Source organism: Ochotona curzoniae, unplaced genomic scaffold, assembly GCF_017591425.1.
Source record: "Ochotona curzoniae isolate NIBS_2020 unplaced genomic scaffold, NIBS_Ocur_1.0 scaffold_4701, whole genome shotgun sequence".
NCBI lineage: Eukaryota > Metazoa > Chordata > Mammalia > Lagomorpha > Ochotonidae > Ochotona > Ochotona curzoniae.
In genome coordinates this window covers 27,444,456-27,468,837 of record NW_024467122.1, presented here as the reverse complement: position 1 = coordinate 27,468,837, position 24,382 = coordinate 27,444,456, and the positions used below count along the sequence as shown (strand labels likewise).

Genomic DNA, 24,382 nt, shown 5'->3' with positions numbered 1-24,382 from the left:
CTGACATAAATCAAGGAATGTAGGAAACTCCAGAACAGAATGGACAAGAAAATAAATTCTCCCCTCAGGGATCCAGGAGCAACCAGCCTTGTCAGCATTTGGTTTGGGGGCTGTAGGTCTCTAGCACTTTGAAACAACAAATTTGTATTAAGCCCTCAAGTTTGTGGTAATTTGTTGTATCAGCAGGCTGTGATTTGTGTTTCAAGGCATTCTTTCTCTAATGAAATGTCACAATGAACACATGATGCCAAGATTGACCTGTCTGGAAAAACAAAGGGGGAGCCTACAACACAGTAAATATTAAACGAAACAAAAACTTCCAACTTTCCTCTATTTTTTTTTTTTTTTTTTTGCAATTCTGAAACAGAATTACTTAATGGAGTTCTTGAAGAAGCATATTTTAAAACCTCATCTTCTAGCAGTAATGATGAAACATCAAAGGCATCAGAAGACACTGAAGTGATTGCTCACATGGAAACAGATGGATCTGCGGACAATAGCCTGCTGAACAGTCAGAGGTTTGCAGCTGAAAGCTCTTTGTTGGCTCAAAAATATTCTGCTCAAAAAGGTGAGAAAGATTATATATCTATTATGTATAAATATAGAATAGATTTCAGTTGCTTAATATAAAATGTTAACATCTTTTTATTTATAAATTAGCAGGAGATGCTTCCGAGGTCCAGATCCTGGAATATTTATTTCAAATTGTATGTGATTTCATGAATTCTGTGTTTCCATCAATTCTAGTTCTTGCAGAAATGGTGAGTTGGCCTTTTAAATGTTTTGCACTAATTTTATGTTTGATTAAATATAGTAGAAGCTCTCGAATGCTGAATGGCTCTTCTCAATATAAACCTTATTTAACAGTTTTCTTTTCATGAAATCATACCCATCAAGATTTTTCTTTACCTGAATATTTTGTTGCATGGATACTATTAGGGTGGTTTTTTTTTTTAAAAGATTTTATTTATTTATTGGAAAGTCAGATATACAGAGAGGAGGAGAGACAGAAAGGAAGATCTTCCATCTGATTCACTCCCTAAGTGAGCGCAACAGTCGATGCTATGCTGATCCGAAGCCAGGATCCAGGTATCCCACATGGGTACACGGTCCCAAGGCTTTGGGCCGTCCTCAACTGCTTTCCCAGGCCTCAAGCATGGAACTGGATGGGAAGTGGAGCTGCCAGGATTAGAACTGGCACTCATATGGGATTTTGGTGGGTTCAAAGCGAGGACTTTTAGCCGCTAGGCCACGCCGCCGGGCCCTATTAAGGTGTTTTAAAGCATGTTTTCGAAGGTTTGTTGACTTTGGGCAAAGGTTTATTTTTCCTTGTATTTGTTTTTTCAAACTAGAGGGAAAATTACATTAATCCAGAAATAATATAAATGAAAAATTTGTCTTGAAATGACTAATATCTGAATGATGACTGTGATCTCGAAAATAATATAATGCGAAAGTAGAAAATTAAGATCTAAAAATTTAAACCGATCTTTAAAATTCCAAATTGTGTTCACTTTCTAAATTTAAGTCTTATGATTAACCGAGATGCTATATTGCAAAAGGATTCAGCTACTGTATTTGGCACATAGGCGCCTCTCATGATTGTTAGTTTTTTGTAAGCTGTTGCTAAGCAGGAAATAATTGAAGATGCACTTTGCCTTCTTGTTTACATTGTAGTTTTTGCAAAGATTTATTTGTTTATTTGAAAAGTGGAGTTACAGAGAGGCAGATGAGATTGTTGAGAGATCTTTCATCTGTTGTAAATAGTCACAATGTCCAGAGCTGTGCTGATCTAAACCAGGAGCTAGGAGCTTCTTCCAAGTCTTCCGAATAGGCGCAGGGGTCAAAAGCGTACTTTCTCAGGTGCAGGCTGGATTCGCAGGGCAGCTGGGATTCGAACTGCCATTCCTATGGGATGCTGGCAGTGTGAGTGGTGGCTTCAACTTCTAGGCCACAGTGCTGGCCCCTCGTTTACATTATAAGATGAAATTTCACAGTGGCTGCCTTCTAGAAAAATCACTGTAGTCAGAGAACCTAGGTAAGGATACAGTAGTTATCATACAGCACGTTTGTGGTGTAACACTGCTGGACGCTGAGGATGTAAAGGAGCAGCCGTCTACTTGGTTGGAAGTCAAGTGAGAGAAGATGGGCACAAAGAAGCTGGACAAGCGTCCTGGAGATCATGAGTGAACTGCTGTTGAAGGAAGGGTGGGAATAGACAAAGGATGGATATTGTACATGGAGGAGCAACAAGTACAGAAGCAGGAAAGAACGCGGTGTTTTTGGAGAAACATTAAACAATTCAGTTTGATTGACATAGAATGAGCCTAAGGATCCTGGTATACATAGGGATCAATTAAGAATAGCTTTTGATGGGCCCGGTGTGATAGCGTTGTGGTTAAGGTCCTCACCTTAAACACGATGAGATCCCATATGGGCGTTGGTTCTAATCCTGGCACCTTGCTTCCCATCCAGCTCCCTGCTTGTAGCCTGGGAAAGCAGTTGAGGACAGCCCAAAGACTTGGGACTCTTCACCCGTGTGGGAGACGCGGAAGAAGTTCCTGTCTCCTGGCATTGGATTGGCGCAGCACCAGCCATTGTGGCCACTTGGGGAGTGAGCCATTGGACAGAAGATCTGTCTCTCCTCCTCTCTGTACATTTGCCTTTGCAATAAAAATAAATAAATCTTAAAAAAAAAAACAGAATAGCTTTTGCATTTGTAACAGGAAGCTCAGCTTTATTTTGTGGATGACAGGGAACTTTTGAGGAATGTAAAGCGGGTAGTAACATGAAGTTTCATTTGTGGGGTCTCTCCGTGTGTGTACCTGTGAGATAAGGGGTGAAGCTCCCAAGCAAGGGAGCTCCCCCCAGTGGAGAAGCGATAGCTTTTATTTGGGAAGTGTTAGGGATCTAAACCAGAATTTACAAACTCAAGGAAATGAGTGAAGCTTAGCCAAAGTTATACATGGTGGCAGACTTTGGAGTGTGTAAATCTTCTCTAAAGGATCTAACTGCTGCTGACCTTTGATATACTAGCTCACTCCCCAAGTGGCTGCAATGGCTGGAGTTAAGCTAATCTGAAGCCAGGAGCAAGGAGCCTCTTCTGGGTCTCTGACGTGGGTGCTGGGTCCCAAAGCTTTGGGCCGTCCTCAACTGCATTCCCAGGCCACAAGCAGGGAGCTGGAAGGGATTCAGGGTGCTGGGATTAGAACCAATGCCCATTTGGGATCCTGGTGTATTTAAGCCAAGGACTTTAGCTGCTAGGCTACCGCGCCGGGCCCCAAGTCATTTCATTTTCAAAACTTTTGTTTCAGAGGCTGTGACTCAATCACAGCTGCTGATGAAATGCATATGTGTGTTTTTTTTTAATACCATTATGCATTAGCTGTCAACATTTATGTGAGTTCAAATACAAATATGGATTTTGAGGTGCTCTTAAAAACTAAAATACCAAAGTATTTCAAAATTACCTTGCAAAATGCATGTTATTTTGTGTATGTGATCTCTGTCTATACAAGCCCAGCAAAAGGTACATAATGATTCTCAAGGTGGGACATTCCATCCTTACAATCATATTAGTTAGCCTTTATCTTAATGCATCTAAATGAACTCTTGTTTTAATAACATATTTTCATGAACTCTTAAAAATCTCTTCATAGTCTTGCTTCAATAGCAACCAGGAGCTTAGGGTCAGTAATACCAGCTCATGGAGACAAGCTCTCCATATTGTCTACATGTCTCAGCTGCTGGCCTCTGTAGGGCTACACGTTCATAATCCTTAGACTAAATGTTTCTAAGAGTTCCTGCCAGCTCCTCTGTTCTAACAATCTGAGCATATCAACTAAGCATACTAGAGATTGGAATAGTTGGAGTAAAGGCAAAATCTGAGGTTAGATCGAAGGGAAAGGCTTTTCCCCCTAGCTGATTGCTTCGACTGACAGATTATTTCAGGTAGATTTTACATGAAGAATGTACTTTCTTTGTTAAAACAGTAACACACATAAACAGCACTTTTTATGTACTTTATTTTACAGTTGATAAGTCACTTTGAATTGTAACACCTCTGTAACGCCTTCCTTTGCACAAAGAAGAAGCAGTAGACATTACTCAGATCTTGCTCAACAGGTAGCTCTTGATTAAACATGTTCTGAGAAATAGTTTTACATAACTAGTACAGAGAGTGACAGTCCTGACTCTACAATTTTGATTTTCTTCCAAACTAGATCCTGTCTCCTGTGGCACTGTTTAGTTAAGCAGAAGTAAGTGGGACTCAGTGGATTGTCAGTGGATTTTCTTCCTAAAGAAGATCAGTCTCTAGGCTGCAGTTTCTAGGTTTCCTGGTTGGCATGTTTCCATGTTTGGGAATATCTTTTAGTAGTTACCCCAAACACAAACAGCACTCACCCTCCTTTTCCTTGAGAGCAAGTCCTGTGTAAGACGGTAGAATTCCATGTCTGCTTTGGCGAGCAATCTTTGAATATCTCTTCCCTGGTAGAAATCATGTACTCTGTATAAATGGACTCCAGAATAAAACACTGCAGTTAGTTTTTGTCAGTTGCTAAATTCAGTATTTTTCAGGTGTAGACTTTGAGGGTGGTGATAAGTATGATATCTAATAAAATAGGTGCATGCCTATGTATATATCTATAAATATTTGACAGGTGGCGAGGGCCATGAAATTGGAGCGTGGGTTGGCTGTCACATCTCCACCTGGAGCACCCCTTTACCACACAAGTGTCAAAAACAGGATCACAGGTCAGGGTGGGAACAGGTGTGCAGGATGTATGAGAATCTGAATTATTTCTCAAGGCTCTGAGGTGCTCAGCAGGAGCCGAGTTACACGTTGAGCTGTTTTAATATGCACCTTTCAAGCAATGGAGTTGAAGGATCTGGAGGAAGAGGTAAGCGTCTGCTGGATGAGTAAGTGCACAGGAAGAAATCAGGTTTGGGATTTTGCACTGAGTTTGTTCAAGTTTATTATGTTTTTGGTAAGGGGGTAACTTGGATTTTAAAATGTTCATTGTTTTGGTCCCTAATCTGTGTTCACGTTGGGAATGGCATATGGGAAATTGGAAAAGAGGACAGACAGATTTAGGAGAGGTAAACAAAAAAAATTTTAACAAGTGTTCAGCCTTACTGAAGCATTTTTGCATACTACACGGTGTTGTAAGTCTGTTGAAATCCCAATGTGTTGATTATGCTTGTTTTGACTTTAGGAAATTATCTGTTACTTGCTTTCATTACCTATCATCCAACACATGTAAAATCTGTGTCACATCTTAAAAATGGAGAATTATTGAGCATTTTTCTGCTACCCTCTGGCACCCAGGTGATGTGGCAAAAGGGAGCAGTTTGAGTTCTGAAAAACTAGGCTGCGTTATGGTTCTGAAAAAATCGCTACTGAACTTAGGCTGATGTTCGACTTTTTTTTTTTTAACGTGGCGTTAACAGTTTTGCGTTGCCAGAGCTTACATTAGAAGAGTTTCCCAAGGATTTATGATTAGGTTAACCATTGGAGCCCTCCTGGGTGATTTTGTTTATAAGTATTTGCTCCTTTTTTTCAGCCGCTTCACTGAGGAGGAGTTATAGGGCAGAGTTGAAAATCATTATGTCGGAATACGTGTCGGTACAAGAGATGGGTTATCCTTCACACCTGAGTCAGCTAAAACCGTCTCTTAAGAGCAAGTCCAGCCCTGGGTATACTAGTCAAGCAGCCCTAAAAATAGGGTCCTAAATTTAGAGAGCAAGTGGCTACACTCGGCGTCCTTCTCAGGGAAAACAGCGCGATGGCTGGGCCGAGGTCCGCAGCAGTGTGACAGACAGGCTGTAGGGAAACCAGAAGCCGAGCTGATGGAGTCAGCTCTGCCCAGCAGGTGCCCAGGTAACTCAGGTAAGGCGTCCAGACCCTGGGATTTCTGCCCCGATCCATAGGCTCTGGCGCTGGAGAGCCTGTACTCGGTCCAGATTGCCAGCTGATCCCGAGCCACAGGACAAAGTCCAGGGACGGCTGATAGAAGGCACCGGACGTGTGCCCCGCTGGCTAATTTCTGAGGCGAAATGAAGGTGATGGCCGGCGGGGGAAGCGGTCCCTCTGTGTGCGAAACCTAAGGCTTCCGAGGACGGGGTGCAGTGGCAGGCTCGGGACGTGAGGACAGCGCCGGGGCTTCGGCCTGGGCTGGCTAGGGTAGACGAGGCGCGCCCAGCGGCCGCCGCCGCCCTGATGTCTACCCAAGGCCGGGTTTTCGTAGCCATAGTCCGTGTCTTCCGGGCTGTGGCCCACGTTACAGCGTAGGGCCTGGGCCACAGTGCCACTCTTCAGCCCGGAGTCCTTGAACTTCTTGGGTTCGGGAATCTCCCCAGGTACAGAACCGGCCCCTTTAAGAGCGGAAGACCGGGACACGTCTGCGAGGCTCGCGCCGAGGCGGAGGGGGACGTTTGCCGCGGCCCGCGCCTCTCCGCCTCCCAGCGCCGGCTTGGACGGTTCCAACTGCACGGAGGGGTGGGGGGGTCTGGAGGAGAAGGTGCGTCCCAGGCTGTGGTGGGACGGGCTCGGACCTGCGCCACCCCGGGACGGAAGGAGTAGCAAAGGGGCCGTGCTGCCCTAGCAGGTCGGCGGCATGCGGTCGCAGGCCTGTCGGTGCGTCCTGGCTCTCCTGGCCTCCCCCAAGCCGGCTCCGCGATGGTACGCTCCGGTTGCCAGGCTCGGTTCCGCACCGGGCGCCGCGTTTGCTACCGCTGATTGTGACTCGGCTAGGCCGTGGCCGTGGCGGGCACGGCTCCTGCAGCCTGGACGCCATGGAGGCGCCCAGGGCTACCCCGCAGCCGTTTGTGGGGTTGCTCCTGGATGAGCTACGCCGAGTGAGTCCGGGCGCGATCTGGGCTACGTGGCCCGTGGGTCGGAGCAGCCGGCGGGGAAGGAAGCTGTGGGCTTTGGGGGTCTGAGCGGCTGGGGTCGCTGGTTCCAAGGCCAGCCCTCACCTGTGCGGGGAGCCCGTGGCCGGGGTTATCAGGGCAGTTGGGCGGTTTGTTCCTGTGGGAGAGGAGGACCCGGCCGTCAGGAAGGCGAAGTGACTTGGTCTGCTGGACTTTGTGAAGGTGTGGGGTCAAATGAATTAGCCTTGCCGTTATTTATTTATTTTATTTTAAAAATTTTGAGCAGGGGTCAGTGACACGTGGTTCTAACGACCGCGACAAACTTGAGGACAGATCTTGGCCAAGTGAAGTTTAGTGGTGAAACTTCTTGTCTTGAAAGGACACCTGAGCTTGGTTGAGAGTTTGGAGTTGTAACTCATTGTCGTCCAATATAAACAGTGCCCATTAAGTGAGATGTTTCTTCCTCTTTTTGTGGGTGTCTTGTTAGCGGGGAGAGGATCTTGTTAAAGCTTAGAGATAGTAAACCCCCGGGAGTTATTGTTATTGTTATTTAAGGTGACGTTTATATTTTGGTAGCATAGATAAGTTAACTTTGTTGGCATGTTTAAAGGTATTGTCTTGCTGTGTTTTGAAAGCTTTAATTTTTAAAGAGGCCATTTAAATATCGAGACAGTTGTGATTGTTTTCTTATTATGTAAATTAAAAAGTTCTGTTGCCCTGCTGTTCATTGATTCTTTTTGTTGTTGTTCATTCATTTCTTGCACGGTAGGTGTGTGTGTGTGTGTGTAGATTTCAAATGGACTGAGACACAATTTTGGCACCAATATTGTGCTGTCAAAGGACAGAAGACAAATATCAGTACAAAACAGCAGTAGAAACCAAATGCTTACCGAAGCATGCACTCAACATGTGAGGGAAACTTAGAGGTGGGAGAGCTGAGATTTTCTTGAGTAGCGAAGTCTTTAAGCTGAGGAAATGGCTTGAGCAGTGGAGGCATGAAGCACACTGGGTGTGCAGCTGTGTTAAGGAGTGAGAGGTGGGCTCGGGGCTGAATGTGCCTGAGTGGGAGGTGGGCTCGGGGCTGGATGTGTTGGGAGTGGGAGGTGGGCTCGGGGCTGGATGTGCTGGGAGTGGGAGGTGGGCTCGGGGCTGGATGTGTTGGGAGTGGGAGGTGGGCTCCGGGCTGGATGTGTTGGGAGTGGGAGGTGGGCTCGGGGCTGGATGTGTTGGGAGTGGGAGGTGGGCTCCAGCCTGGATGTGTTGGGAGTGGGAGGTGGGCTCAGGGCCTGGATGTGTTGGGAGTGGGAGGTGGGCTCGGGGCTGGATGTGTTGGGAGTGGGAGGTGGGCTCGGGGCTGGATGTGTTGGGAGTGGGAGTTGGGCTCCGGGCTGGATGTGTTGGGAGTGGGAGGTGGGCTCGGGGCTGGATGTGTTGGGAGTGGGAGGTGGGCTCCAGCCTGGATGTGTTGAGTGGGAGGTGGGCTCCAGCCTGGATGTGTTGGGAGTGGGAGTTGGGCTCGGGGATGGATGTGTTGGGAGTGGGAGTTGGGCTCGGGGCTGGATGTGTTGGGAGTGGGAGTGGGAGGTGGGCTCGGGGCTGGATGTGTTAGGAGTGGGAGGTGGGATCCGGGCTGGATGTGTTGGGAGTGGGAGTGGGAGGTGGGCTTGGGGCTGGATGTGCTGGGAGAGGGAGGTGGGCTCGGGGCTGGATGTGTTGGGAGTGGGAGGTGGGTTCGGGGCTGGATGTGCTGGCATGCTTGCCGTGGACCTACGTAGGCTCCAAGGGCTGTAGGTGCTGAAGAGCTGTCTGCAGCCTTTTCAGAGATTAGACTTTGGCCTTTGGCACATGTTTCTGAGGCTAGAGGCTGTAGGTCAGAGATCAAAGCTCAAGATAGAGCTTACTGGGGCTGGAGGAGGTGGTCCTGGGTGGGAACATAGTAGGCACTGAGAGCTAAAATGAGTATTGATTAATTAGGTGAGAAGAATGAGAGAGAAGGAATCTGGAATAACTTCCAACTTTCTGGCTGTGGCAACATGGGCATCCAAATGCAGGCGTTTGAGAGCAAACTAATGGGTGGAAACTAGTTTTGTCTTTTCTCTCTCTGCCTCTCAAAGTACTTTCAGGTTTATTCACATGGTACATGTCAATGAACTGTAGACAGCAACCTGGAAGGACTACGTGTGATGATGATAAGTTAACGAAAAAAAAAATATTCTGGAGGGGAGAAGACTTAGTAAAGGGCGTTTTTCCAGGCAAAAAGGCCTAGCAGGGGGAGCTTTGCTGTAGAGATTTTGGACTGAAGCCTGAAAGACTCAAACCTCAACATCCTTCAGATTGTTCTGAAAATGTGTGACACCAAGCAACATCTGGGGCTTGGTAACAAAAGAACAGAATGATTTTACTGAATGACTAGGAGTAGTGAGCTGGCCTCGAGAAAATAGAAATACAGAAGCAAAGTCTTAAGGTGTGTGGTGCTCAAGACCTACTGGCGGAACAAGTGCTAAGCAGAGGTCACAGTCACAGCATCATAGCATCATTCCCAACGTAGAGGACCCTTCAGAGGTAGGGTGGAGGGGTCCAGCATTGTGACACAGCTGATGAAGTCACCTTCTGTGACATTGACATCCCATCCTAGAATGCTGGCTGTTCCACATCAGTCCACTTCTGAGCCACTGTGCCTGGGAACTCAGCAGAAGCTGGTCCAAGTGCTTGGACCCCTGCCACCGTGTGGGAGACCAGGTGGAGTTGCAGACTCTGGACTTTGGTCAGGCCTAGCCCCGTCTGTTGTGGCCATTGAGGGAAGTGGATAGAAGTAGTCTTTTTCTTTGTCTCTCTTGAACTCTAGCTTTCCAATAGACAAATCTTTTACAAAGAAATTTAAACCCAAAGTTTTGTCCGTGGTTTTTCAACTTCTCTTTTTTTTTTTTTTTTTTTTTAAAGATTTATTTTTATTATTTTTCATTGGAAAGGCGGATATACATAGAGGAGAGACAGAGAGGAAGATCTTCCGTCCGATGATTCACTCCCCAAGTGAGCGCAACAGGCCGATACTATGCCGATCCGAAGCCAGGAGCCTCTTCCGGGTCTCCCACGCGGGTGCAGGTTCCCAAAGCTTTGGGCCGTCCTCGACTGCCTTCCCGGGCCACGGGCAGGGAGCTGGAAGGGAAGCGGGGCTGCCGGGATTAGAACCGGCGCCCATATGGGATCCCGGGCGTGCAAGGCGAGGACCTTTAACCACTTGCGCCACCGCGCCGGGCCCTCAACTTCTCTTTAAATATGTTTTGTTTATTTGCGAATCAGAGAGATAGAGGTATAGACAGTTCTTCTCTCTGGCCTATCCAGATACCTGCTGTGTCGGGTTGAAGCTGGCTGCGGGCATAGAACTAGGTGCCCCTGTGGCAGTTACTTGAGTCTTCACTGCTGCCACCTAGAGGCTGTGTTAGCAGCAAGCTGGAGTCAGGAAGTGGAGCTGGGAATTAGCGCAAGATAATTCTGGGCAGAATGTGGGCATCTTAACCGCTGAACAAAACACCCACTCTGCAAACTTCATTTACAAGTTTCAGATAAACTTTTTTCTTTTGCAGCAGGAAAATCTTATGTGGAACCCAGTATAATCTACATATAAAATGTAAATTGGTGTAAAAAGAAAAAAGCACCTAACCTAGGTCACTTGACTTCGTTCTTTGGCTTTTGTTCTTGCTCCATCCTTGAACGCTTTGGAGGACTTTTCTTTTTTTTTTTTTTTTTTTTTAAAGATTTATTTTTATTATTTTTTCATTGGAAAGGCGGATATACAGAGAGGAGAGACAGAGAGGAAGATCTTCCATCCGATGATTCACTCCCCAAGTGAGCGCAACGGGTCGATACTATGCCGATCCGAAGCCAGGAGCCTCTTCCGGGTCTCCCACGCGGGTGCAGGATCCCAAAGCTTTGGGCTGTCCTCGACTGCTTTCCCAGGCCACAGGCAGGGAGCTGGAAGGGAAGCGGGGCTGCCGGGATTAGAACCGGCGCCCATATGGGATCCCGGGCGTGCAAGGCGAGGACCTTTAACCACTTGCGCCACCGCGCCGGGCCCATGGAGGACTTTTCTAGGTGTCTAGTTTCAAAAGTCACTGCGTTTCACTCCATTGCATTGCTTCATCACCTGGTGATAGCAGATGAAGGTTTGCAGAAAAACGCACTGTGCTGCCCTCTGCATGGTGTTATTCCATAGCCCGTGTCATGAAAAGGGAAATAGCAGAGTTGGGCATGTGAACTTGTATCTGTGTTTGTAGTGAACACTTATTGTCAAAAGTACATTTTAAGAGTGTCATTTCCTTTGTCTTGAAGGTTGTGGCAACATTGCCTGAAGATATGAGAAGCCAGAATCCCTACGGTTTTCCATGGGAATGGGTGATATTGGCAGCTATTGTTGGAATTTTTGCTGTTTTCTTGTTTTTGTGGAGAAGTGTCCAATCTGTAAGTAACAATGCTATATGAAAAAAATGTTCATTCTGTCTTTAGGCTGAATAAGTAATATAAGAAGCATGTTGTTTTAAGGAAACAAGCTATAATTACATAACCGTGTACGTGTCTGATAGAGATGGGATGATTCAGAGCAATTTTTAAAGTATAAAATTTTGAAAGAATTTCCTTATAGAAGTTTTCTATACTATTACTACTAAAATCCTAGTTTTATTTCTAGAAATTTATTTGAAATAGAGAGACAGAGACAGATACAGATGGGTCAGAAGAAATTTTTCTAGGTCTCCTGTGTGGATACAGGGTCCCCAATGCTTTGAGCCATCCTCCACTGCTTTTGTAGGCCAGACACATGGAGCTGGGTCAGAAGTGGAGCAGCCTGGATGCCAGCTGGTGTCCATATGGCCTGCTTGCGTTTGGAGGTGGAGGATTAGCCAGTTGAGCCATTATGCTGGCTACACCTGCCCCACCCCCCCCCTTTTTTTTTTTTAATTTGTAGAGTTCCTTAAAGGAATGTTTCAGTTCACTAATTAACTTTTTATTTTTCCCATTCTATTACACCATATTTTTCTTGTTTCGTTTTATCTGCATCCATATTCTACAGATGGATTAAGTTCCCATTTCTCTTTCTTACTGAGTTGTATTATCTCAGTCTTAATGGGGCTCTTACAAATGGATTTTCCCCTCTTCCATATTTGAAAAGGAGAAAGTTTAAGGAAGGGTAAGGTTTGCTTTGCTTCTTTCTGTATAGAAAGTTTAGATATGTATCAGATGATAACATTTTCCTGACTTCCTTTTGGGAAATAGCATTAAGGGATATGATAATAGGGGTTTCTGAAAATAGTTTTAGGGCCAAATATGTTTAAGGAGTAATGTGCTGAGTGAAAGAAAATAGTAATCTTTATAGTAAAGATAATTCAGGGTTATTTATATAATATAGAATGTGAGTTTTTTTTAAAGATTTATTTATTTTTATTGGAAAGGTGGATATACAGAGAGGAGAGACAGAGAGGAAGATCTTCCATCCAATGATTCACTCCCCAGGCGGCCGCAGTGGCTGGAGCTGAGCCAATCCAATGCCAAGGAGCCAGGAACCAGGAGTCTCCTACGGGTCTCCCACATGGGTGCAGGGTCCCAGCACTTTTAGGCTGTCCTCAACTGCATTCCCAGGCCACACACAGGGAGCTGGATGGGAAGCAGGGCTGCTGGGATATGGACTGGCACCCATATGGGATCCTGGCGCATGCAAGGTGAGGACTTTAACCACTGCACTATTGCGGCGGGTCCAGAATGTGAGTTTTTAATAAGGAGATTTTGTAGAGTTCTTCTCCTAGAAAAAGAACGTTTGGACCTGGCACAATAGCCTGGTGGCTAAATTCTTGTCTTGAATGCACTGGAATCCCACACGGGCACGGTTCATGTCCTAGCTGCTCCACTTCCCATCTAGCTCCCTGCTTGCGGCCTGAGAAAGCAGTAGAGGACGGCCCAAAGCCTTGGGATTCTACACCTGTGCAGGAGACCCTAAAGAGGCTCCTGGCTCCTGGCGTGTGAACCAGCAGAAGGAAAATCCTGTTTCTCTTCTCTGTATAAATCTGCCTTCCCAATACAAATAACTTTTTTTTGAAAAAATGGAAATAGAATTGGCAGAAATTAAATTAGATTTAGTACCATGTATATTTGTTTTAACAATATTTGTTCAAATTTTTTTTTTTCAGATTAGAAGCCGACTTTATGTGGGTAAGCTCTTTCCTATTTTAGATACTGTTTTTGTGTATAATTTAAAAACATAATTTACTTACACATATATATATTTTTTTTAAGTGAGAGAGAAAAAGCTTGCTGTAAAACTTTCTGAACTAATAACGGAAAAATGTAAACTACTTGAGAAAATTAGCCTTGCTGAAAAAGAGGTAAGACTGTTTTGAAAATAACAATATGTTTGAGTCAGGAGGCTGTGTTTATTATGTGGATAGCTTTGTGTAAATAGTTGATTTGGAGTGTATTAGTGTTATGTTACTCCTCATCTCAACTCTTAATAATTCTTACTAATTATGATAGGAGTGATTTTGCCTAATTTTGATTTTGCCCTGTGTTGTCTTAGTAAGTTTCTTTTTATATTCTTATAGCCATTTTGGTTTACTTTTTATGGAATTACCTTTTCATATTTTAAAAAGTATGATCATTTTTTTCCTTTTTGATAAGTGGGATTTTTTTGGGGGCGGGGAAGCGCTGGCATTGTGGTACAGTAGGTTAATCTGCTTCTTGAAACACTGGCATTCCAAAGGAGTGCCAATTTGAGTCTGTCTGCCTTTCTTTTCCTCTCTTCCCTTCCTTTCTCTCTCCTCTCCTGTCTTTACTCCCCTTCTCTCCCTTCTTTCATTCTTTCATTCTTTTGCTCTTTCTACTATCTGAAAGACCTTTGGAGTGAGAGAGAGAGAGAGAGACGAGAGATCTTCCAGTCTGGCTCTCCCACGTGGGTGGCAGGGTCCCTTCTCCAGGCCACCACTGGCGAGCTGGATCAGAAATGGAGCAACTGGGTCTTGAACTGGTACACATTTGGAATGGCAGAGGCCTCACTTGCTATCTCGCAGTGCCAGCCCCTGTTGCATTTCCGGGCTAGCTCCCTGTTAATGCTCCCGGGAAAGCAGCCAGAAGATAACCCAAGTACTTGGGCCTCGCACTTGGTGGGAGATGGTGATCCAGCTCCTGCTGCCTGGCTTCCTCCTGGCCTAGCCCCGGCTGTGACAGTCAAGAGTGAACCAGCAATTGAACGATCTTGTGTCTCTCCTCTCCTCTCTGTGAAGCCCTGCTTTTCAGACAACTAAATGAATCTTTATTAAAATAATTTATAGTTTGTGTTCACAATGTTGGTTTGTTTCAGTGTGAAGGCTTAGAGTCATCTTTGAAAGATGGCAGCTTTGAGGAGTCAAAAGAAGTACAAGCTTTGAAGGTAAAAAAACCAATGACATAATTTTAAAAGCTGGGATAAAGGTTGTTACTGAATAACAGACTTTAAAAATAATATATTTTGGAAAAGTAAGCTTCAGAAAAATGTGAGAAAATATTTCTAGCAGTTATAACTTAAAAGAGAAAGTAAAATATTGGAAGTAGCTAGCACATGCTTTAAGAATAAAATGCTCCCGCCATGGCCAGTCTTAGCCTACCAGCCTGGTGTTACTGAGTGAGGAATATCAGTGTGAATCAAATTTCTTGAGCCTGGTGTGATTCATCTCCCTAAATGGAAAAATATATTAATTTATTGCTAAATTAAGATGGGTTAAGATGCATTATTGGACTATCTCTGCTGCTTAAAGATGGAAGTGTAGAAAAAAACAAAGTACTGACAAAAGACACAAGAGGTCTGCTTCAGCCAGTGTGTATTTGGAAAGGGTAGGTGTTTGACATTGATGTGTGAGTTCAGTTCCATGTAGCAGTTTTCAGTCACTGATGTCTGTAATCATCCATTTAAAACCAATGACATAATTTTAAAAGCTGGGATAAAGGTTGTTACTGAATAACAGACTTTAAAAATAATATATTTTGGAAAAGTAAGCTTCAGAAAAATGTGAGAAAATATTTCTAGCAGTTATAACTTAAAAGAGAAAGTAAAATATTGGAAGTAGCTAGCACATGCTTTAAGAATAAAATGCTCCCGCCATGGCCAGTCTTAGCCTACCAGCCTGGTGTTACTGAGTGAGGAATATCAGTGTGAATCAAATTTCTTGAGCCTGGTGTGATTCATCTCCCTAAATGGAAAAATATATTAATTTATTGCTAAATTAAGATGGGTTAAGATGCATTATTGGACTATCTCTGCTGCTTAAAGATGGAAGTGTAGAAAAAAACAAAGTACTGACAAAAGACACAAGAGGTCTGCTTCAGCCAGTGTGTATTTGGAAAGGGTAGGTGTTTGACATTGATGTGTGAGTTCAGTTCCATGTAGCAGTTTTCAGTCACTGATGTCTGTAATCATCCATTTGTCATTCAGATTTTCCTTGTGTTGTCCCAAGGATATTATAAATTGTGTTGCAAAGATAATACATTTATTAATATCGTCTTTTTCTGTTACCTATTAATATCAAGGACTTACTGGTAATCTTTGTACTTATTTTGCTGATCCTTTTAAAATTACTGTCCTAGTAGCAATTGATTCATGGTGTGATAAATTAGAATTTTAGAAGGTATTTGGCATGCTAACAGAACAGGAAAGACTCGATAGCAAATGAGTTTACTCAACCTTGGTGGTATGTGTAGACAAAATAAAATGATGAAATATACCAGCTTGTTGTGAAAGCAGTGCATTTATATAGCATACCAGTAAAATTAGCTAATTAGGTATTTTGGAAATTTTAATCTTAGTATATAAAAAACCATAGTATTCTCAGGAATAGTAGTCATAATTGAATACAAACTGTATGATAGAATCTTAACCAATTTGGTACTTGAGTCTGTAGATAAAATCAAACCAATAGAGTAATTCTGATTCTGGTTAGAGAAATTCTGTGAAAATAGCCAAATTTAGAGAAGTAGGTAAAAATAAGCTTTTTAAGCACCACAATACATTGGAAAACAGTTATTTTCTTTTTATTTTTGCCTACTTTATATTCTTTGGATCTCTTGATTTTTGTTTTTTGCTTTTAAACAAGTTTGTTGAAGGATCACAAATACCAGAGGTATGTTTCATAGTATTTAAATCCTTTTGAAATAATTCAGTAATCACTTTAAATTAAGAAAATTGCACAAAATAATTCTTAATATAAAATATGAAGAATTTTGATTTTTTGTTTATCTTGATGTTCTGTTATTAATTATGTTCAATTAGGTTATTTCCCCTGTTTTAAATTTTATAATGCCTTGGAGCAGAGGTTGGCGAACTGTACTCAGTGGATTCTTCACCTGTTTTTCTTAAAAATTGTACTGGGACATAGCCCTGCTCATCGATTGAGAATTGTCTTAGATCCTCATTAACACAGCATGGATGAATATTGTAACAGACTGCGAGCCAGAATTGTTCTTACTGTGAAGAAGCTTGCAGGCACCTGCTAGAATTGCTGATTCTTTACTGTAAAAATAATCAAAATCTATAAATCACGCTTATATTCCATATGTTTGGTTGTAGCCACCTGACTTCCCCTAACTAAACATTCCCATGTCTGTTTTACAAAATTGACTTTTTCTTTTTAGGAAACCTATGAGAAGCTGGAGAGTCTGAAAACTAAGCTTGAGGATGAAGTGTTCTGTTTAGAAAAACAATTAGAAGAAGAAAAATCTAAACATTCCGAACAAGATGAATTGGTAAGGCTTTTTGTAATTCAGGAGAGTATTCCAAAAAATGTTAATGAGGTTTTAGAATGCAATGATATTTGCTGAAGTATTTCATGTATCATACAAAAAGGTAAGGAGTACAGAAGGCTATAAAATGGAGAGCCACATTTTCCAGATTACTCTCTTCCTTTCCTTACATGTCACTCAAATTTTTTTTATAGTTTCTTAAAGAAATTTTCTGTGTTCACTATCGAAGTAGTTCGCATAAGTAATTTAAGTTGAGTGATCACATATATACTGGATAGTTTTTATCACTTAAAAGGCATAATGAGAATGTTACAGTTTTGCCTATTTTGAAATCCATTTAAGGAAAATCTTTTTTTTTTTTTTTAAAGATTTATTTATTTTAATTGGCGAGGCAGCTTAACAGAAGGAGAGACAGAAAGATCTTCCATCCACTGGTTCACTCCCCATGTGGCTGCAGTGGCTGGAGCTGAGCCCATCCGAAGCCAGGAGCAAGAATCATCTTCTGGGTCTCCCTCGTGGGTTCAGGTTCCCAAGGCTTTGCGCCATCCCCTACTGTTTTCCCAGGATATAAACGGACCTGATGGGCAGTGGAATAGCTGGGACATGAACCGGTGCCCATATGGGATCCCAGCATATGCAAGGTGATGATTTAGCCACTGTGCCACTGTGCCAGTACTGGAAAGTCTTAGTGTGAATTTATTTAGTAAGATGTGATGTTCATGCACTTACCATAAATGGCTTAAAGTGTTGTCACAGTTGAGAGGAGATAGTGTGATTATGCAGTTTTGTATAAAATCATTTCCCTAGTATAAGGCTAAATAAACTGAGAAGGTTTCTTCAGTTGAGATCACATTTATGCAACAAAAGTATTAATTTAACATGATATCATATGACATCTTAGAAGCTGGAGGGGCTTAATGGATATTTATTATTGGCTGATACTTTCTTTCCAGTTCGCAGAAATTTTACAGAGCTTACGGTCCCTAGAGGATGAGTCAAAATCCCTCAAATCACAAGTAGCTGAAGTAAGTTGGATTTGTCTAACACTTGTAGATTCATTGCTTTTGCAAATAAAGTTAAATTGTTTTTTTTTTTTATTAAAAAATAATATGTAATATTAGGGTTTGAGAGATACAGAATCTTAAAATTTGTGTATATTGTTTACATAAAGGTACTTCAGGAAGATTTATTATAACTGCAAATATTTGCTAAGCTGCTTCTGTGTATATGTATATATATGTGTGTGTATCTATTTATATCTGTGTACATATCGCTATTGAAGGAGCTTGATGAGTAACACGTTAGGACAAAAGCAAACAAAAAAACATACCCTTGTGGAATTTAAATTTTAGTGGAGGAGATGCAGAATAAGTGGGTCACCGCATTCGCTGTGCAGTACATAGGCGTTGGTAACAGGTTGAGGAATCTGAGTTCATGTAGTGCATTAGTGGCAGAGCTGCTCCCAGACTCTGGGCTCCTTTTTTCCCTGCTGTTGTGGACTGTCTCCGGTGGCATCCTGCTGCTCTGTTGGTAAATATGCTTTTGTCCAAATTGATATTCTAGGAAATCCATGAAGATGAGCTGCTGTATTAAATTAATTGTTACTGTCTATTTATTTTGCTCAGGCTAAAACAACCTTCAAAGTATTTCAAATGAATGAAGAACGACTTAAGATAGCAATAAAGGAGGCTTCGAATGAAAATTCGCAACTTCAGGAAAGCCAGAAACAGGTTTGGATATTCTAAAGAGCCTCTAATTAGAAGTGCTTAGGGCGTACTCATGATTGACACATTAGGAACAAGAGTAGCAGGATGGTTTCATTACACATTGGCAGGTGTCTGTTGTGGATGGGCACACACAAGTGAATGTTCCTCTAGTGCTCTCTTTTCATAGGAGTGAAAGTAAATCAGGACATTTTGCACTTTGGCAGTCATAGTAAACAGCATTTAGTACCCCCTCTTTATCTGAGACCTAAAGATGGGAGTAATTCAGGAGATAGACAAAATGAGGATTTAACTTTGATTGTTCTCCTCTCCCTTTTTTATAGGCAAGTGCCACTTATTTGTATGTATTTCATTTCCTTTTATTCTTCCATCAAAATTGCAATTTTTCAGTGGGAAACTTAACAATTTTTTAGCGATTGTATTGTTACGAATTTATAACTATTGTATCTGGGTGTATGATATGTTCTGATTACATGTGACATTTCTCTAAAGCTAATAATTGTTTTGTTTCCAGTATGTCTATCCAAAATTCATCTCTAGACTGTCTTCAAGGGATGTAAATCTTTTACAAAAATAGTTTTTGTTATTTTTAAAGATTTATTTTTATTGTAAAGGCAGATTTACAAAAAGAAGGAGAGACGGAGAGAAAACTCTTCTATCTGCTAGTTCACTCCATAAGTGGCCCTGATGGCTGGAGCTGAGTGTATCTGAAGCCAGGTGCCAGGAACTCCTGGATCTCCTATGTGGGTGCAGGGTCCCAAGACGGGCTGTCCTGCACTATTTTGCCCGGTCATAAGCAGTGAGCTGGATGAAAAGAGGAGCAGCCAGGACATGAACTGGTGTCCATGTTGGATCCTGGTGTGTGCAAGGCAAGGATTTAGCCACTAGGCCATGATGACACTGTGATGACACTGGGCCCATATTTTTTTATTTGAGAGGTAGAGAGAAGAAGTTCTTATCTGCTGATTTACTCCACAAATACTTGTAATGGTTGAGGCTCGGCCAGGCCAAAGTTGAGAGCTGGAAATTCAGTCTTTGCCATGTGGGTGGCAAGGAACCGACTATTTTAGCCATCGCCTGTTGACTATCTGTTCACGCTAGCAGAATGCGGGAATGAGGTGGACTGGACTTGAACCCATTCGCTCTGATATGGGATTGGATTTCTCAAGTGGTGTCTTTACTTGCTATACCAGGCGCTCACTCTACTTTTCCTTCTTTTTCAGTACCCTGATCCTCTTGTAGTTTTGTCTTCAGATTATGGTCTCTTTTTGGGTGTTATCAGATCAGCCTGCTTTTGAGCTTTCCCATCTTCATGTTCATATTTTAGCCTTCTGTAGTCTGCTAAGCTTGTTACCACTGTTCTGTCACTTTGCGTTTTCTGTTTCTACAGTTTTCTCTTTTTGCTCGTAAGTTTTTGTCTCTAAAACAGCAACAACAAAGCAGCTATTTTTTTTTTTGTCATCTTAGCATCAGGAAAAAGTGATAGTAAACCTAGTGTTAAGTTTGCTGTGGTATAATCCAAAGTCTATTTTTCTATTTTGAAAAAAATTTCACTTGGATCATCTTACTTGTTACAGCTTCTTGTATGTGTGTGTGTTTTTTTTTTTAACTATTTTATTTTTAACATTGTGTATGTAGTTGAAAAGGAAGTATGTCCATGTGGGTCTCCAGCTAGGGCGAACAGGATGGAGGTTTGGAGAAAGATGGGTGGAACAAATGCTTCAGTTCTTCTGTTTTTTTTTTTTTTTTTTTTTCCTGTGTCCAAAGTCGGGGAGTGGGAGGGTGCCACTCTTTGTAGTCAAGCTGAATCGGCACCAGGGTAGGGGATGCTCTTTTGTTGATGGCTTAGAGACCCCAGTGTGGGGAAGAGTGTTCCAGGGGTATTACTTGAGGGTTTTTTTTGGTAATTCTGCTATATCCTTGGCTTCATTGCACTAGTGTTGAGAAGATTTTCAGTCTGCTGGCTGACCAACTCCACCTTAGTGCATCCCTAGGTCAGGAACATGTTGCAATGCTTGACCAGGAGAATGGTCCAACCTGTTTTACTTTCCATCTTCTGACAAGGTGCTTGACATCTGCTGACCTAGATGAGCTGGCTGTTATGTCCGCTATGTGCATCTAGGCATGCTGTCCATTACACAGGCATCAGCAGCTGAAGAGGTGAAGCCCTGATACATGCACTACAATGTTGGACCACATATATTGTGATTTTTCCTATGTTGGGGTTTGAGTCAAGCCATCTAGTTGGGGAGTCCCCCAGGAACCTGACTCTTATGTGTGCTACCCAGTGCAGGGTCAGGTTCTGTCTTTACTTGACTTTTTAATTATCTGTGTTTCTGAACCAAAACATCTTAATAAACTCCTTCACTAACTTTTTAAAGCTGCATGTTGTGTACTTACTATTTTTTAAAGCAATGCCTTAGATACCACCTCAACAAGAAACTCAGTTGTTTTTCTTTAATTCTCATTTTTTTAAGACTTATTTTCATATGAAACATGTTTACAGAGAAATGTAGTGATAGAGAAAGAACTTCCATTTTCTGGTTCACTTCCCAAATGGCTACCATAGCCAGAGCTGGGCCCGTCTGAAGCTAAGAGCCTAGAGCTTCTTCCAGGTCCCCAGGTGGGTGCAGCGGTCCAATGGATTTGAAACATTTTTTTTTTTTTTGGTGACAAAATAAACTTACTCTCCAGTTGTTTTTCACAAATTTTTGAAAGTATCTGTATTTTTTTTGTCTCAAAAAACCTTATATTTGATATACATATGTAAATTAGTTGAAAAAATACTTAAGGTCTATTATTTTAACACTATCCTGATTTGAAATAGGGCTCATGTCTGTCTTTTTTTTTCCAAGCATCAGCACTGCCTTTTTGATGTCTGCTAATGACACATCCAATTATGTAAGTACTTATATGTGCATAGAAATATGATGAGTTGCACTTTTTGTTTCAGTTTTCACAAGAAACTGAAATATGGAAAGAAAAAGTGAATGAACTTAAGAAGCAGAAAATGGTGTTTGAAAACTTTAAAGCACAGGTAGAACAAGTCCTAAGTGATAAAGAAGATCAGATCAAGGTAAGTGGCTCTACTGATCTGTGTGACTGAGCTGGCTAGAACTGTCTTTTAAATTGGACATTTAACCTTGTTTTCCAAACAGTAAAACAAAACAGTTTTCCAAACAAATCTTTGTTACGAATTAATGAATGAGTAGAATTGCTAGACTGGAATCTTGAAAACATTTTTAGTATACAGCTTGCCCTGTGCATTTACAGGATCTGTAGCTGTGGATTCAACCAACTGTGGATCAGAAATATTTGAAAAAGTGTATTGTCTCTGATTCTTGTCATTATTCCCTAATTAGTATGGTATAACAACTGTTTTCCATTATTCTCTGAAATATAGGGTTATAGCAATATCCTTAACATAGTTACTAGGTATTGCTTAGTAATATGGAGCTGAGTTCATATTTATGGGAAATTGTGTAGATTATATATAAAAATGCACCATTGTATAGAAGAGACTTGAACATCTGTGGATTTTGGTATTTGTGAGTAGGATGGGTTGCTTTTGGACCCTGTCCAATGTAGATGGCAAGTGATCAGTTTATTGTTTAATTTTCCCCCTAAGCTTAATGATTGAAAGTGCTTGGAAGGCTTGTTAAACAGAACAAGAATGAAATGCTAAACTTGCACTGTGTCTCAAGCTGTAGACCCTGTTGTTTGTGCCCTGAATTCTAAAAGAGTATGGAGATTGAAAGGTGGCAATTATAGAGGCGGATCTAGTGTGTGTCTTTCCAGAGAATACAGGGCGTGGTCATTTGACTTCTTGGTTACAGTGTTATAGAAATCTTTATTCAAACAAAAAAAAAAAACCAAAAAACAAAAAGGGGAGCCCACTATTGGGAAACTGCTCATATTCTAATTTGAATTATTTTAAGGAATGTATTTTATTTCAATTGAACTCCTCACTTTCTTGTTTTTGGGATACATTAAGAATTTGTCATTTTTATATATCGTAGATTTGATTAATAGTATAAAATTTATTGTTATTGCTCATTCTTAATGGTTGCAGATAATGTATCATGAAAATATTTTAGTCTTTCTAAATATGTATTAGAATGAACCATGCTCATGATCATTTAGAAATAACTAGTTTTGGATTTTTATCTTATAGCACTTTATAACCAATAAATGTTATAGTTTCTCTGTCGTAGAGGCAGAGTGAGAAAGAAACAGGCACTCACATAAAGATTTTCCATTTGCTATTGCTCTTCCTAAGTGTCCACAACAGCCTTGGCTGGGCCAGGTTGAAGCCGGGAGCCAGGAACTTTACCTGTGTCTCCCACCTGAGTTACTTGAACCATCCATCACCTGTTGCCTGTCAAGGTGAGCATAGGAAGAAGTTGGAGTTGGGAGATGGAGTCAGAATGGAAGTCCAGGTCCTCAGATGGGGAATGTGGGCATCTCAAGTGGCATGTTAACCACTGTACCAAACATCCACCCTATGCAGATTTGTTTTAGAACTTAACTGTACATTCACAAGCTGTACATTTGGGCTGGCGTTGTGGTGCTGTAAGTTAAGCTATCACATACGTCATCAGCATCCCATCATTCCCTGATAATGGACCTGGAAACAAGCAGAAGATGGCCCAGTCACTTGGGCCTCTGCCACCCATGGGGAGACCCAGGTGGAGTTCCTTGCTCCTTTCTTTGCAATGTTGTGGCCATTTGGAGAGTGAACCAGTGTGTAGAAGAGTGTTTCTGTCCCTGTTTATCCTCTGTCTCTCCCTCTTTGTCACTTTGCCTTTCAAATAAGTAAGTCAATCTTAAGAGAAAAGAAATTGTAAGTTCATTAGTGTAAGTCATTATCCTCTCTCTTTTTCTTTGCTAAACATGAAGTCTCTGACTGAGCACTTGCTAAAGATGAAAGATTGGGCTGCCATTCTTGGAGAAGACCTAACCGATGATGACAGTGTGGAACTGGATGTGAAGAGTGACTCAGAAAATGGTGCCCACTTAGGTATTAAGTCATGATTCATCTTTTGTTTCTTGTTACCCCTTTGGACCAAGTTCTTGATACTCTTGTGCCTTGGCACATTTGTAACGCTGGGTTGCTGTCCCGCTTTCCCGTGACCTTCAGCCTGAATTCTCCCAGTGAGTCTCTTCAACTCCTCAGGTGGACCTACAGTCTCCTTCCCTCTAGTTCTCTTCATGGATGATTCACACCTTGCTTACAGTACTCTGGAAGATTATGTTGTAATTGTTTCAGTGCCCCTTTTTCTCTAATCAAGTGGGTAGATGACGAGTTTTGAAAAATGAGTGCTAGGTAGATCAGCAATTTGTAAAATTTTTAAATTAAGTTAAATGGTTATGCTACTTGGCCATCACAAATAATTTTTGCCGTTGCCCATTGTAGTCTGGACTTACCAAAAGGTGGGTTAACTGAGACCACTCACTGTATTCTCAAAACAATTCTGTTGGCTTTTTACAAAAAGACATTTAGGGGTTGGTATTGCGGCACAGTGTTTTAGGCTGCCACATGCAATGCTGACGTCTGATATGAAAGCTTGTTTCAGCCTTGGCTGCCCTACTTCCCCTCCAGCTTCCTGTCAGTGTATACGAAGGCAGTAAAAGATGGACAATGAAAGTATATTGGCCCTTGACACCTGCAAGGGAGACCTGGAAGGAACTGAGTTTCCTGGCTTTTGGTTGGCTCAGCCCCTGCTGTTGGTCCATTAGGGAGTAAACCAGCAGATGAAGGATTGATCTCTGTTTCATTCCTCCTTTACTCTGTCCCTCACTCTCTAACTCTGCCTTTCACATAAATAATAGAAAACATTTTATTTTGAAATTATTATTTAAAATGAAAATTTAAAAGTAAGGTAGAAGGATCTCATGTTCCTTATAATCGGTTTGATCAACTGGTGGTGGTTCTAATTTTTCCCTCCTGACCCACAAGTAATGTAATAAAAACATTAAAAAAGAAAGATATGATTTATTGTTTATTTATTTAAAATTAAGGGTGACAAAGG

General features: G+C 41.9%; 1 protein-coding gene across 16 annotated transcripts in view; it reads left to right on the top strand.

Annotated features, from left to right (window-relative positions):
• The window catches only part of MIA2 (MIA SH3 domain ER export factor 2), a 67,828-nt gene that overhangs the window by 18,566 nt on the left and 24,880 nt on the right, over nucleotides 1-24,382 (top strand). For 2 of the 16 annotated variants that reach the window (XM_040968526.1, XM_040968517.1), the window contains exons 1-11: nucleotides 6,728-6,858; nucleotides 11,203-11,331; nucleotides 13,050-13,075; nucleotides 13,160-13,244; nucleotides 14,216-14,284; nucleotides 15,981-16,007; nucleotides 16,519-16,629; nucleotides 17,580-17,651; nucleotides 18,252-18,356; nucleotides 21,304-21,426; nucleotides 23,250-23,370. In XM_040968526.1, the coding sequence (XP_040824460.1) occupies nucleotides 6,796-6,858; nucleotides 11,203-11,331; nucleotides 13,050-13,075; nucleotides 13,160-13,244; nucleotides 14,216-14,284; nucleotides 15,981-16,007; nucleotides 16,519-16,629; nucleotides 17,580-17,651; nucleotides 18,252-18,356; nucleotides 21,304-21,426; nucleotides 23,250-23,370 (931 nt within the window). In that variant the 5' untranslated portion in view covers nucleotides 6,728-6,795. Of the gene's footprint in view, nucleotides 1-367; nucleotides 569-663; nucleotides 762-4,874; nucleotides 4,902-6,727; nucleotides 6,859-11,202; nucleotides 11,332-13,049; nucleotides 13,076-13,155; nucleotides 13,245-14,215; nucleotides 14,305-15,980; nucleotides 16,008-16,518; nucleotides 16,630-17,579; nucleotides 17,652-18,251; nucleotides 18,357-21,285; nucleotides 21,427-23,249; nucleotides 23,371-24,382 lie in introns of those variants that run through there. The other 14 variants (XM_040968529.1, XM_040968523.1, XM_040968528.1 and 11 more) reach the window with 10 other exon arrangements.